At 61.8% G+C, this 12,463-nt stretch overlaps 3 protein-coding genes across 6 annotated transcripts in view; all 3 read right to left on the bottom strand.

Moving 5' to 3' along the window:
• LOC136114196 (myosin regulatory light chain 11) overlaps positions 1 to 12,463 on the bottom strand; it is a 111,132-nt gene that overhangs the window by 52,777 nt on the left and 45,892 nt on the right. The window lies entirely within an intron of this gene.
• The window catches only part of ELOB (elongin B), a 47,663-nt gene that overhangs the window by 4,842 nt on the left and 30,358 nt on the right, over positions 1 to 12,463 (bottom strand). The window lies entirely within an intron of this gene.
• Positions 950 to 12,128, bottom strand: LOC136114206 (microfibril-associated glycoprotein 4). Its single transcript, XM_065859531.2, has 6 exons — positions 12,002 to 12,128; positions 10,410 to 10,473; positions 9,499 to 9,659; positions 7,354 to 7,450; positions 3,865 to 4,047; positions 950 to 1,257 (listed from the first exon to the last, which is right to left on the bottom strand). The coding sequence occupies exons 1-6, from the start codon at positions 12,017 to 12,019 to the stop codon at positions 1,010 to 1,012; spliced, it is 771 nt and encodes a 256-aa protein (XP_065715603.1). The 5' UTR covers positions 12,020 to 12,128; the 3' UTR covers positions 950 to 1,009.

The raw sequence follows: 12,463 nt of genomic DNA on the forward strand, positions 1-12,463 counted from the left end.
CAACCACCAACCCCTTGAGATGTTTCCTCACCATTGACTCATTAAGACCTTGGCCAATCAAAATGTTAATTAATAAGGGGTTAATTAAGAGTGGGGAGGGGCCTCCTGGCCTTCTAGACCCCATAACTACCAACCCCATAGAGACCCAATGACCACCAACCCACTGAGACCCAATGACCGTGAACCCCATTGAGATGCAACCACCAACCCCTTGAGATGTTTCCTCACCATTGACTCATTAAGCCCTTGGCCAATCAACGGGGGGTTAATTAGGGGCTAATTAAGACTGGGGGAGGAGTCATCTGACCTTCTAGACCCCATAACTACCAACCCCATAGAGACCCAATGACCATGAACCCATTGAGACCCAACGACCATCAACCCCATTGAGTTGTTTCTCCACCATTGACTCATTAAGCTCTTGGCCAATCAAAAGGTTAATTAATTATGGACTAATTAAGAGTGGGGAGGGGTCTCCTGACCTTCTAGACCCCATAACTACCAACCCAACCCACTGAGACCCAATGACCACCAACCCCATTGAGACCCAACCACCAACCCTATGTAGACGCAACTTCACCATTGACTCATTAAGCCTTTGCCAATGAATGGGGGGTTAATTAGGGGCTAATTAAGAGTGGGGAGGGGCCTCCTGGCCTTCTAGACCCCATAACTACCAACCCCATAGAGACCCAATGACCACCAACCCATTGAGACTCAAGAACCATCAACCCCATTGAGATGTTTCCTCACCATTGACTCATTAAGCCCTTGGCCAATCAACGGGGGGTTAATTATGGACTAATTAAGAGTGGGGAGGGGTCTCCTGACCTTCTAGACCCCATAACTACCAACCCAACCCACTGAGACCCAATGACCGTGAACCCCATTGAGATGCAACCACCAACCCCTTGAGATGTTTCCTCACCATTGACTCCTGAAGCCTGTGGCCAATTAACGAGCGGGTTTAATTGCACGCGCGGGGGCGGGGCGGGGCGGGGGCGGGGCCTCAGAGGCGCCGGATCTTCATCTCGCTCTTGCGCAGCGAGTAGTAGAAGCCCTTCCACTGGGCCCAGTTGATGCCGTTGGCGTAGGAGAGGTGGGCGCCCCCCAGGTAGAAGCCGTTGAGGTTGGAGAAGTGGCAGCTGCGGAACCACCAGGCGCCCGAGGAGAGGGCGGCGCAGTTCTGCACGTACAGGTCCTGGTCGCGGTCGAAGGTGGAGAACTTCTGCCCGTTGTGGTAGCTCAGGGAGTCCCCTGGGGGTGGGGGGGGTCGTTGGGGTGGGGTCCCCGTCCCCATGGTTGACATTGACCTGGGGTCCCCTCCATTGACCTGGGGTCCCCTCCATTGACCTGGGGTCCCCTCCATTGACCTGGGGTCCCATTCCCATGGTTGACGTTGACTTGATCTCCCTCCCATTGACCCCCATTGACCACATTGAACCCCATTGACCCCCATTGACCCCCATTGACTCCCATTGATCCCCATTGACTGCCATTGAACCCCATTGACCCCCATTGACCCCCATTGACGCCCATTGACTCCCATTGACCGCCATTGACTCCCATTGACCCCCACTGATCCCCATTGACCCCCATTAACTCCCATTGACGCCCATTGATTCCCATTGATCCCCATTGACCCCCATTGACTTCCATTGATTCCCATTGACCCCCATTGACCTCCATTGACTCCCATTGACCCCCATTGACCCCATTGATCCCCATTGACCCCCATTGACTCCTGGTCGCGGTCGAAGGTGGAGAACTTCTGCCCGTTGTGGTAGCTCAGGGAGTCCCCTGGGGGTGGGGGGGTCGTTGGGGTGGGGTCCCCGTCCCCGTGATTGACGTTGACCTGGGGTCCCCTCCCCATGGTTGACATTGACCTGGGGTCCCCTCCATTGACCTGGGGTCCCCTCCCCATGGTTGACATTGACCCAATGGCCCTCATGGTGGACGTTGACCTGGGGTCCCCTCCATTGACCTGGGGTCCCCTCCATTGACCTGGGGTCCCATTCCCATGGTTGACGTTGACTTGATCTCCCTCCCATTGACCACATTGAACCCCATTGACCCCCATTGATCCCCATTGACTCCCATTGATCCCCATTGACTGCCATTGAACCCCATTGACCCCCATTGACCCCTGTTGATCCCCATTGACTCCCATTGACTTCCATTGATTCTCATTGACTCCCATTGACCCCATTGACGCCCATTGACTCCCATTGACCGCCATTGACCCCCATTGACTCCCATTGACCCCCATTGACTCCCATTGACCACCATTGACCCCCACTGACCCCCATTGACCCCCATTGACCCCCATTGACCCCCATTGATCCCCATTGATCCCCATTGACCCCCATTGACTCCTGGTCGCGGTCGAAGGTGGAGAACTTCTGCCCGTTGTGGTAGCTCAGGGAGTCCCCTGGGGGTGGGGGGGTCGTTGGGGTGGGGTCCCCGTCCCCATGGTTGACATTGACCTGGGGTCCCCTCCATTGACCTGGGGTCCCCTCCATTGACCTGGGGTCCCCTCCATTGACTTCTTGTCCCCTCCCCATGGTTGACATTGACCTGGGGTCCCCTCCATTGACCTGGGGTCCCATTCCCATGGTTGACGTTGACTTGATCTCCCTCCCATTGACCACATTGAACCCCATTGACCCCCATTGACCACATTGAACCCCATTGACCCCCATTGACTCCCATTGACCCCCACTGACCCCCACTGACCCCCATTGATTCCTATTGACCCCCATTGACTCCCATTGACTTTCATTGATTCCCATTGACCCCCATTGACTCCCAGTGACCCCCAGTGACCCCCACTGACCCCCATTGACCCCCATTGACTCCCATTGACCCCCATTGACTCCCAGTGACCCCCAGTGACCCCCACTGACCCCCATTGACCCCCATTGACCCCCATTGACTCCCATTGACCCCCACTGACCCGCATTGACTCCCATTGACCCCCATTGACTCCCATTGACCCCCACTGACCCCCATTGACTCCCATTGACCCCCATTGACCCCATTGACCCCCACTGACCCCCACTGACCCCCATTGAACCCCATTGACTCCCATTGACCCCCATTGACCCCATTGACCCCCATTGACCCCCATTGATCCCCATTGACTCCCATTGACTCCCATTGACCCCCATTGACCCCGTTGACCCCCATTGACCCCATTGACCCCCATTGACTCCTGGTCGCGGTCGAAGGTGGAGAACTTCTGCCCGTTGTGGTAGCTCAGGGAGTCCCCTGGGGGTGGGGGGGTCGTTGGGGTGGGGTCCCCGTCCCCGTGATTGACGTTGACCTGGGGTCCCCTCCATAGACCTGGGGTCCCCTCCATGGACCTGGGGTCCCATTCCCATGGTTGACGTTGACTTGATCTCCCTCCCATTGACCACATTGAACCCCATTGACCCCCATTGACCACATTGACTCCCATTGACCCCCATTGACTCCCATTGATCCCCATTGACTGCCATTGAACCCCATTGACCCCCATTGACCCCTGTTGATCCCCATTGACCCCCATTGACTTCCATTGATTCTCATTGACTCCCATTGACCCCCACTGACGCCCATTGACCCCCATTGACCCCAATTGACTCCCACTGACCCCCATTGACCCCCACTGACCCCCACTGATCCCCACTGACCCCCATTGACTCCCATTGACCCCCATTGACTCCGTTGACCCCCATTGACCCCCACTGATCCCCATTGACCCCATTGACCCCCATTGACCCCCATTGATCCCCATTGACTCCCATTGACTCCGTTGCCCCCCACTGACCCCCACTGACCCCCATTGCCCCCCGTCGCCCCCCGTCGCCCCCCGCCCCTCACCGGCGCCGCCGTCCACGAAGCCGCCCACGTGCAGGGTGTACCCGTCCTCCTCGGCGCTCACGGCGTGGGGCGACAGCGCGAAGCGGCCGTAGGTGGCGGCCGCCGAGTTGTTCTCGAAGTCCTCGAGCTCCACGCGCAGCTCGTAGCGGCCCTGCAGCGTCAGCAGGTGCAGCGCCTGCAGCCCTGCAGGTGGGGTGATGTGGGGTGATGTGGGGTGATGTGGGGCAGATGTGGGGCGGGATGTGGGGTGATGTGGGGCAGATGTGGGGCGGGATGTGGGGTGATGTGGGGCGGGATGTGGGGTGATGTGGGGCGGGATGTGGGGCAGCTCGTAGCGGCCCTGCAGCGTCAGCAGGTGCAGCGCCTGCAGCCCTGCAGGTGGGGCGATGTGGGGTGATGTGGGGTGATGTGGGGCAGGATGTGGGGCGGGATGTGGGGCAGATGTGGGGCGGGATGTGGGGCAGCTCGTAGCGGCCCTGCAGCGTCAGCAGGTGCAGCGCCTGCAGCCCTGCAGGTGGGGCGATGTGGGGTGATGTGGGGTGATGTGGGGTGATGTGGGGAGGGATGTGGGGCAGATGTGGGGCGGGATGTGGGGCAGCTCGTAGCGGCCCTGCAGCGTCAGCAGGTGCAGCGCCTGCAGCCCTGCGTGTGGGGTGATGTGGGGTGATGTGGGGTGATGTGGGGCAGATGTGGGGCAGATGTGGGGCGGGATGTGGGGCAGCTCGTAGCGGCCCTGCAGCGTCAGCAGGTGCAGCGCCTGCAGCCCTGCAGGTGGGGTGATGTGGGGTGATGTGGGGCAGATGTGGGGCGGGATGTGGGGCAGATGTGGGGTGATGTGGGGCAGATGTGGGGCAGGATGTGGGGCAGCTCGTAGCGGCCCTGCAGCGTCAGCAGGTGCAGCGCCTGTAGCCCTGGATGTGGGGTGATGTGGGGTGATGTGGGGCGGGATGTGGGGCAGCTCGTAGCGGCCCTGCAGCGTCAGCAGGTGCAGCACCTGCAGCCCTGCATGTGGGGTGATGTGGGGTGATGTGGGGTGATGTGGGGTGATGTGGGGCAGGATGTGGGGCGGGATGTGGGGCAGCTCGTAGCGGCCCTGCAGCGTCAGCAGGTGCAGCGCCTGCAGCCCTGCAGGTGGGGCGATGTGGGGTGATGTGGGGTGATGTGGGGCAGGATGTGGGGCGGGATGTGGGGCAGATGTGGGGCGGGATGTGGGGCAGCTCGTAGCGGCCCTGCAGCGTCAGCAGGTGCAGCGCCTGCAGCCCTGCAGGTGGGGCGATGTGGGGTGATGTGGGGTGATGTGGGGTGATGTGGGGAGGGATGTGGGGCAGATGTGGGGCGGGATGTGGGGCAGCTCGTAGCGGCCCTGCAGCGTCAGCAGGTGCAGCGCCTGCAGCCCTGCGTGTGGGGTGATGTGGGGTGATGTGGGGTGATGTGGGGCAGATGTGGGGCAGATGTGGGGCGGGATGTGGGGCAGCTCGTAGCGGCCCTGCAGCGTCAGCAGGTGCAGCGCCTGCAGCCCTGCAGGTGGGGTGATGTGGGGTGATGTGGGGCAGATGTGGGGCGGGATGTGGGGCAGATGTGGGGTGATGTGGGGCAGATGTGGGGCAGGATGTGGGGCAGCTCGTAGCGGCCCTGCAGCGTCAGCAGGTGCAGCGCCTGTAGCCCTGGATGTGGGGTGATGTGGGGTGATGTGGGGCGGGATGTGGGGCAGCTCGTAGCGGCCCTGCAGCGTCAGCAGGTGCAGCGCCTGCAGCCCTGGATGTGGGGCAGATGTGGGGTGATGTGGGGTGATGTGGGGCGGGATGTGGGGCAGCTCGTAGCGGCCCTGCAGCGTCAGCAGGTGCAGCACCTGCAGCCCTGCGTGTGGGGTGATGTGGGGTGATGTGGGGTGATGTGGGGTGATGTGGGGCAGGATGTGGGGCGGGATGTGGGGCAGCTCGTAGCGGCCCTGCAGCGTCAGCAGGTGCAGCGCCTGCAGCCCTGGATGTGGGGTGATGTGGGGCAGATGTGGGGCGGGATGTGGGGTGATGTGGGGCGGGATGTGGAGCAGATGTGGGGCAGATGTGGGGCGGGATGTGGGGTGATGTGGGGCAGGATGTGGGGCAGATGTGGGGTGATGTGGGGCGGGATGTGGGGTGATGTGGGGCAGATGTGGGGTGATGTGGGGCGGGATGTGGGGCAGCTCGTAGCGGCCCTGCAGCGTCAGCAGGTGCAGCGCCTGCAGCCCTGGATGTGGGGTGATGTGGGGTGATGTGGGGCAGATGTGGGGCGGGATGTGGGGTGATGTGGGGCGGGATGTGGGGCAGCTCGTAGCGGCCCTGCAGCATCAGCAGGTGCAGCGCCTGCAGCCCTGCAGGTGGGGTGATGTGGGGCAGATGTGGGGCGGGATGTGGGGCGGGATGTGGGGTACTAATGGGGCACAGTGGGGCGGGATATGGGGTACAAATGGGGCACAGTGGGGTGGGGTATTGGGCAGGATCTGGGCCATGATGTGGGTGGGATGTGGGGTGATGTGGGGCGGGATGTGGGGCAGCTCGTAGCGGCCCTGCAGCGTCAGCAGGTGCAGCGCCTGCAGCCCTGGATGTGGGGTGATGTGGGGTGATGTGGGGTGATGTGGGTGGGATGTGGGGCGGATGTGGGGCGGGATGTGGGGTGATGTGGGGCAGATGTGGGGCAGGATGTGGGGCGGGATGTGGGGTGATGTGGGGCGGGATGTGGGGCAGCTCGTAGCGGCCCTGCAGCGTCAGCAGGTGTAGCGCCTGCAGCCCTGGATGTGGGGTGGTGTGGGGCAGAAGATGGGGCAGGATATGGGGTACAAATGGGGCTCAGTGGGGTGGGATTTGGGGTACAAATGGGGCACAGTGGGGTGGGATTTGGGGTACAAATGGGGCACAGTGGGGTGGGATATTGGGCAGGATGTGGGGCAGGATGTGTGTGGGATGTGGGGCAGATGTGGGGCAGAAGATGGGGCGGGATGTGGGGTACAAATGGGGCACAGTGGGGTGGGATATTGGGCAGGATCTGGGCCATGATGTGGGGCAGATGTGGGGTGATGTGGGGCAGAAGATGGGGCACAGGGCAGCAAAACGTGGGGTGGGATGTGGGGTACAAATGGGGCACAGTGGGGTTGGATATTGGGCAGGATGTGGGGCACAACGTGGGTGGAATGTGGGGCAGATATGGGGGGCGATGTGGGGCAGAAGATGGGACAAGTGGGGCAGGATCTGGACCATGATGTGGGGCAGGATGTGGGGCAGGAGCTGGGGCACCATTGGGGATGTGGGGCGGGATCTATGGGGCGGGATCTATGGGGCAGAACCAAGGCCACCAAACCCCATAGAGCAACGGGAGCTGCTGCAAACCCAGGACTGGGAGGGACCCGGTCTGCGCTGTTCTGTACCAGTCTATACTGGTTTGTACTGGTCCATACTGGTCTATAGTGGTCTATACCGGTCCATACTGGTCTGTACTGGTCTATACTGGACTCACCCAGCCAGTATTCGCCGTCCGCGCGTCCAAACCCCTGTTTGTAGTCGTTCCAGCCCCGGAAAAAACTGACGGAGCCGTTAAATCGCTTCTGAAAAACCTGAATTATGGGAGGGGGTTGGGGGGCACCCGGACGCCTGGGTCCCTCCCGGACGCCTGGGTCCCTCCCGAACTCCTGGGTGCCCCCCCAATCTCCTGCATCCCCCCCTATATCACACGGACCCCTTAGGCAGACCAGGTCTACCCAGGACCCTCCCAGGGCCACCAGGTCTACCCCGACCTTTCTCCCCCGAACTCCTGGGTCCCCCCCGAACTCCTGGGTTCCCCCCCGAACTCCTGGGTCCCTCGGGGCACTCCCGGGTCCCTCCCGAACTCCTGGGTCCCTTGGGGCACTCCTGGGTCCCTCCCGAACTCCTGGGTCCCCCCTATATCACACGGACCCCTTAGGCAGACCAGGTCTACCCAGGACCCTCCCAGGGCCACCAGGTCTACCCTGCTCTTTCTCCCCCGCACTCCTGGGTCCCCCCCGAACTCCTGGGTCCCCCCGGGTCCGTGGGGCACTCCGGGGTCCCTGGGGCACTCCCGGGTCCCTTGGGGCACTCCTGGGTCCCTCCCGTACCCCTACATCCCCCCTGTATCAGCTGGACCCCTTAGGCAGACCAGGTCTACCCAGGACCCTCCCAGGGCCACCAGGTCTACCCTGCTCTTTCTCCCCCGCACTCCTGGGTTCCCCCCCGCACTCCTGGGTTCCCCCGCCCCCCCGGGTCCCTTGGGGCACTCCTGGGTCCCTCCCGTACCCCTACATCCCCCCTATATCACACGGACCCCTTAGGCAGACCAGGTCTACCCAGGACCCTCCCAGGGCCACCAGGTCTACCCCGACCTTTCTCCCCCAAACTCCTGGGTTCCTCCCCGAACTCCTGGGTACCCCCCCGAACTCCTGGGTCCCCCCCCGCACTCCTGGGTCCCTCTCGAACTCCTGGATCCCTTGGGGCACTCCTGGGTCCCTTGGGGCACTCCTGGCTCCCTCCCCGAACTCCTGGTTCCCCCCATATTATATGGACCCCTTAGGCAGACCAGGTCTACCCAGGACCCTCCTAGGGCCACCAGGTCTACCCTGCTGTTTCTCCCCCGCACTCCTGGGTCCCCCCCGAACTCCTGGGTCTCCTCGGGTCCGTGGGGCACTCCGGGGTCCGTGGGGCACTCCTGGGTCCCTTGGGGCACTCCTGGGTCCCTCCCGTACCCCTACATCCCCCCTATATCACACGGACCCCTTAGGCAGACCAGGTCTACCCAGGACCCTCCCAGGGCCACCAGGTCTACCCTGCTCTTACTCCCCTGCACTCCTGGGTCCCCCCCGAACTCCTGGGTCCCCCCCGGGTCCGTGGGTCCCTCCGGGGTCCGTGGGTCCCTCCGGGGTCCGTGGGGCACTCCGGGGTCCCTTGGGGCACTCCCGGGTCTGTGGGGCACTCCTGGGTCCCCCCATATTATATGGACCCCTTAGGCAGACCAGGTCTACCCAGGACCCTCCCAGGGCCACCAGGTCTACCCTGCTCTTTCTCCCCCGAACTCCTGGGTCCCTCCCCGCACTCCTGGGTCCCCCCCGCACTCCTGGGTCCCCCCGGGTCCGTGGGGCACTCCGGGGTCCGTGGGGCACTCCTGGGTCCCTTGGGGCACTCCGGGGTCCCTCCCCGAACTCCTGAGTCCCCCCATATTATATGGACCCCTTAGGCAGACCAGGTCTACCCAGGACCCTCCCAGGGCCACCAGGTCTACCCCGACCTTTCTCCCCCGAACTCTTGGGTCCCTCCCCGCACTCCTGGGTCCCCCCCGCCCCCCCGGGTCCCTGGGGCACTCCCGGGTCCCTCCTGAACTCCTGGGTCCCCCCTCGCACTCCTGGGTCCTCCTCAAACTCCTGGGTCCCACTCCTGGGTCTCCCCCAACCTCCTACATCCCCCCTATATCACACGGACCCCTTAGGCAGACCAGGTCTACCCAGGACCCTCCCAGGGCCACCAGGTCTACCCTGCTGTTTCTCCCCCGCACTCCTGGGTCCCCCCCGCACTCCTGGGTCCCCCCGGGTCCGTGGGTCCCTCCGGGGTCCGTGGGGCACTCCGGGGTCCCTTGGGGCACTCCGGGGTCCCGTACCGTCCAGACGTGGCCCAGCGTGCTCATGTCGCAGAAGACGGGCAGGGGGGGCGCCCCGCTGCCCCCCGGGTACACCAGGTAGACGCCGTCCTCGCGCTCCCCCCCCGCGTGGATGTCGTGGCAGTCGCGGGGGGGCGGGGGCACCTCGCAGGGGGGAGGGGCTGGCACAGCCACGGGGGGGTCATTGGGGGGGCCCCAGTGTCCCCGTGTCCCCATTGACCCCATTGACCCCATTGTTCCATTGCCCCCAGTGTCCCCATTGACCCCATTGTCCCCATTGACCCCATTATCCCATTAATTATCCCCATTGTTCCCATTGCCCCCATTGTCCCCATTGATCCCCATTGTCCCATTCCCCCATTGTCCCCATTGTCCCAGTATCCCCATTATCCCATTAATTATCCCCATTGTCCCCATTCTCCCCATTGTCCCATTGCCCCCATTGTCCCCATTGCCCCCATTGCCCCCATTGCCCCCTATGTCCCCATTGTCCCAATGTCCCCATTGCCCCCAATGTCCCCATTGTCCCAATGTCCCCATTGCCCCCATTGTCCCCATTGCGCCATTGTCCCCATTGCCCCCAATGTCCCCATTGCCCCATTATCCCCATTGCCCCCAATGTCCCCATTGTCCCAATGTCCCCATTGTCCCCATTGCCCCCAATGTCCCCATTGTCCCCATTGCCCCCAATGTCCCCATTGCCCCATTGTCCCCATTGCCCCCAATGCCCCCATTGTCCCCATTGCCCCCAATGTCCCCAATGTCCCCATTGCCCCATTGTCCCCATTGCCCCATTGTCCCCATTGCCCCCAATGTCCCCATTGTCCCAATGTCCCCATTGTCCCCATTGCCCCCTTGTCCCCATGGTCTGTCCCCTCGTCCCCTGTCCGTCCCGTGTCCGTGGGTCCCACCTCGGGGGCTGATGGGTTGTCCCCCCCCCAGTGTCCCCAGGGTCACCAGCGTCAGCAGCAGCACCTGCAATGGGGGCGTGTGGGGACCTATAGGATCCATAGGGGGTCCCTATAGAATCCATGGGGTGCTCTGGGGATCCCTGTTGGATCCACGGGGGGGTCTGGGGGTCCCTATAGGATCCATAGGGGGTCCCTATAGAATCCATGGGGTGCTCTGGGGATCCCTGTTGGATCCACAGGGGGGTCTGGGGGTCCCTATAGGATCCATAGGGGTTCCCTATAGAATCCATGGGGTGCTCTGGGGATCCCTATTGGATCCGCAGGGGGCTCTGGGGGGGTCCTATAGGATCCATAGGGGGTCCCCATATGATCCATAGGGGGCTCTGGGGGTCCCTATAGGATCTACAGGGGGGTCGAGTGGTCCCTATAGGATCCATAGGAGGTCCCTATAAGATCCATAGTGGGGTCTTGGGGTCCCTATAGGATCCATAGGAGGTCCCTATAGGATCCATAGTGGGGTCTGGGGGTCCCTGTAGGATCTATGGGGGCTCTGGGGATCCATATAAGATCCATAGGGAGTCCCTATAGGATCCATAGTGGGGCCTGGGCGTCCCCATAGGATCCATAGGGGGGTCCCTATAGGATCTATGGGGGGCGGAATTTGATCCGTATAGGATCCATAGGGGGTCCCTATAGGATCCATAGGGGTGTCTGGGGGGGTCCCTATAAGGTCCATAGGGGATCAGTTTGATCCCTATAAGATCCATGGGGGAGTCTGGGGGTCCCTATAGAATCTATAGGGGAGTCTGGGGATCCCTATAGGACCCATGGTGAGGGGGGTTGATCCCTATAGGATCCATAGGGGGTCCCTATAGGATCCATACGTCTATCTGGGGGTCCCTATTGGATCCATAGGGGGGTTTGGGGGTCCCTATAAGATCCATAGGGGATCCCTATAAGATGCATAAGGGGTTGGGGGCTCCCTATAGGATCTATAAGGGGTCCCTATAGGGCCCATAGGGGGTCAGGGGGTCCCTATTGAGTCCATAGGGGGGCTGGGGGTCCCTATAAGATCCATAGTGGGTCCCTATAGAATCCATAGGGTGCTCTGGGGGGCCCTATAGGATCCATAGGGGGTCCCTATAAGACCCATAGGGGTGCAGTTTGATCCCTATCGGATCCATAGGGGGGTGTGGGGGTCCCCATAGGATCCATAGGGGGTCTGGGGATCCCTATAGGATCCATGGGCGGTCCCTATAGGATCCATAGGGGGTCCTTATAGGACCCACAGGGGTGCAGTTTGATCCCTATCGGATCCATAGGGGGGTCTGGGGGTCCCTATTGGACCCATAGGGGGTGTGGGGGTCCCTATAAGACCCATAGTGGGTCCCTATAGAATCCATGGGGTGCTCTGGGGGTCCCTATAGGATCCATAGGGGGTCCCTATAAGACCCACAGGGGTGCAGTTTGATCCCTATCGGATCCATAGGGGGGCTGGGGGTCCCCATAGGATCCATAGGGGGGCTGGGGGTCCCCATAGGATCCATAGGGTGCCCGTAGGCCCCCGGCTGTCCGTCCGTCCCGCCCGTTACCTCCGTCCGTCCGTCCATGGCGCCTCAGCCGCTTCCCCCCCCCCCAATCGGGGCCCCTCCCCGGACGCCTGGGTCCATTCCCGGACGCCTGGGTCCCTTCCCGGACGCCTGGGTCCCTTCCCGGACGCCTGGGTCCCCCAGCCCAGGGAGGCCCCTATGGGGGAAACGGCCCCGAATGGGCCATTTTAAGGCGGATTTGGGGCTTCTATAGGGGAAAAACGACTTTAAATCCGCTTTTCTATAGGGGAAACGCCCTTAATGGGGGGGTTATGCCACATTATCCCTATTTCTATACATTTTATAGCGAAAAACCCCCTAAAATCGCTATTTATCAGTCAAAAACCCCCTAATTGTGCCGCTTTATAACACCCACACCTTTAAATCCCCTTAATCTATAGGCAACGCGCCCTTAAACGCGTTTACATTCAACCTATATACATTAAACCTTAAGTGTGGCTGCTC

Source organism: Patagioenas fasciata, chromosome 37, assembly GCF_037038585.1.
Source record: "Patagioenas fasciata isolate bPatFas1 chromosome 37, bPatFas1.hap1, whole genome shotgun sequence".
NCBI lineage: Eukaryota > Metazoa > Chordata > Aves > Columbiformes > Columbidae > Patagioenas > Patagioenas fasciata.

Excerpts from the sequence above, each read along its gene's own strand:
- LOC136114206 (XM_065859531.2), bottom strand. Across the intron at positions 7,451-9,498 it reads CGCTGGGCCACGTCTGGACG|GTTTTTCAGAAGCGATTTAA; the intron begins GTACGGGACCCC and ends CCCATAATTCAG. Across the intron at positions 4,048-7,353 it reads GGACGGCGAATACTGGCTGG|GGCTGCAGGCGCTGCACCTG; the intron begins GTGAGTCCAGTA and ends CCCCACCTGCAG.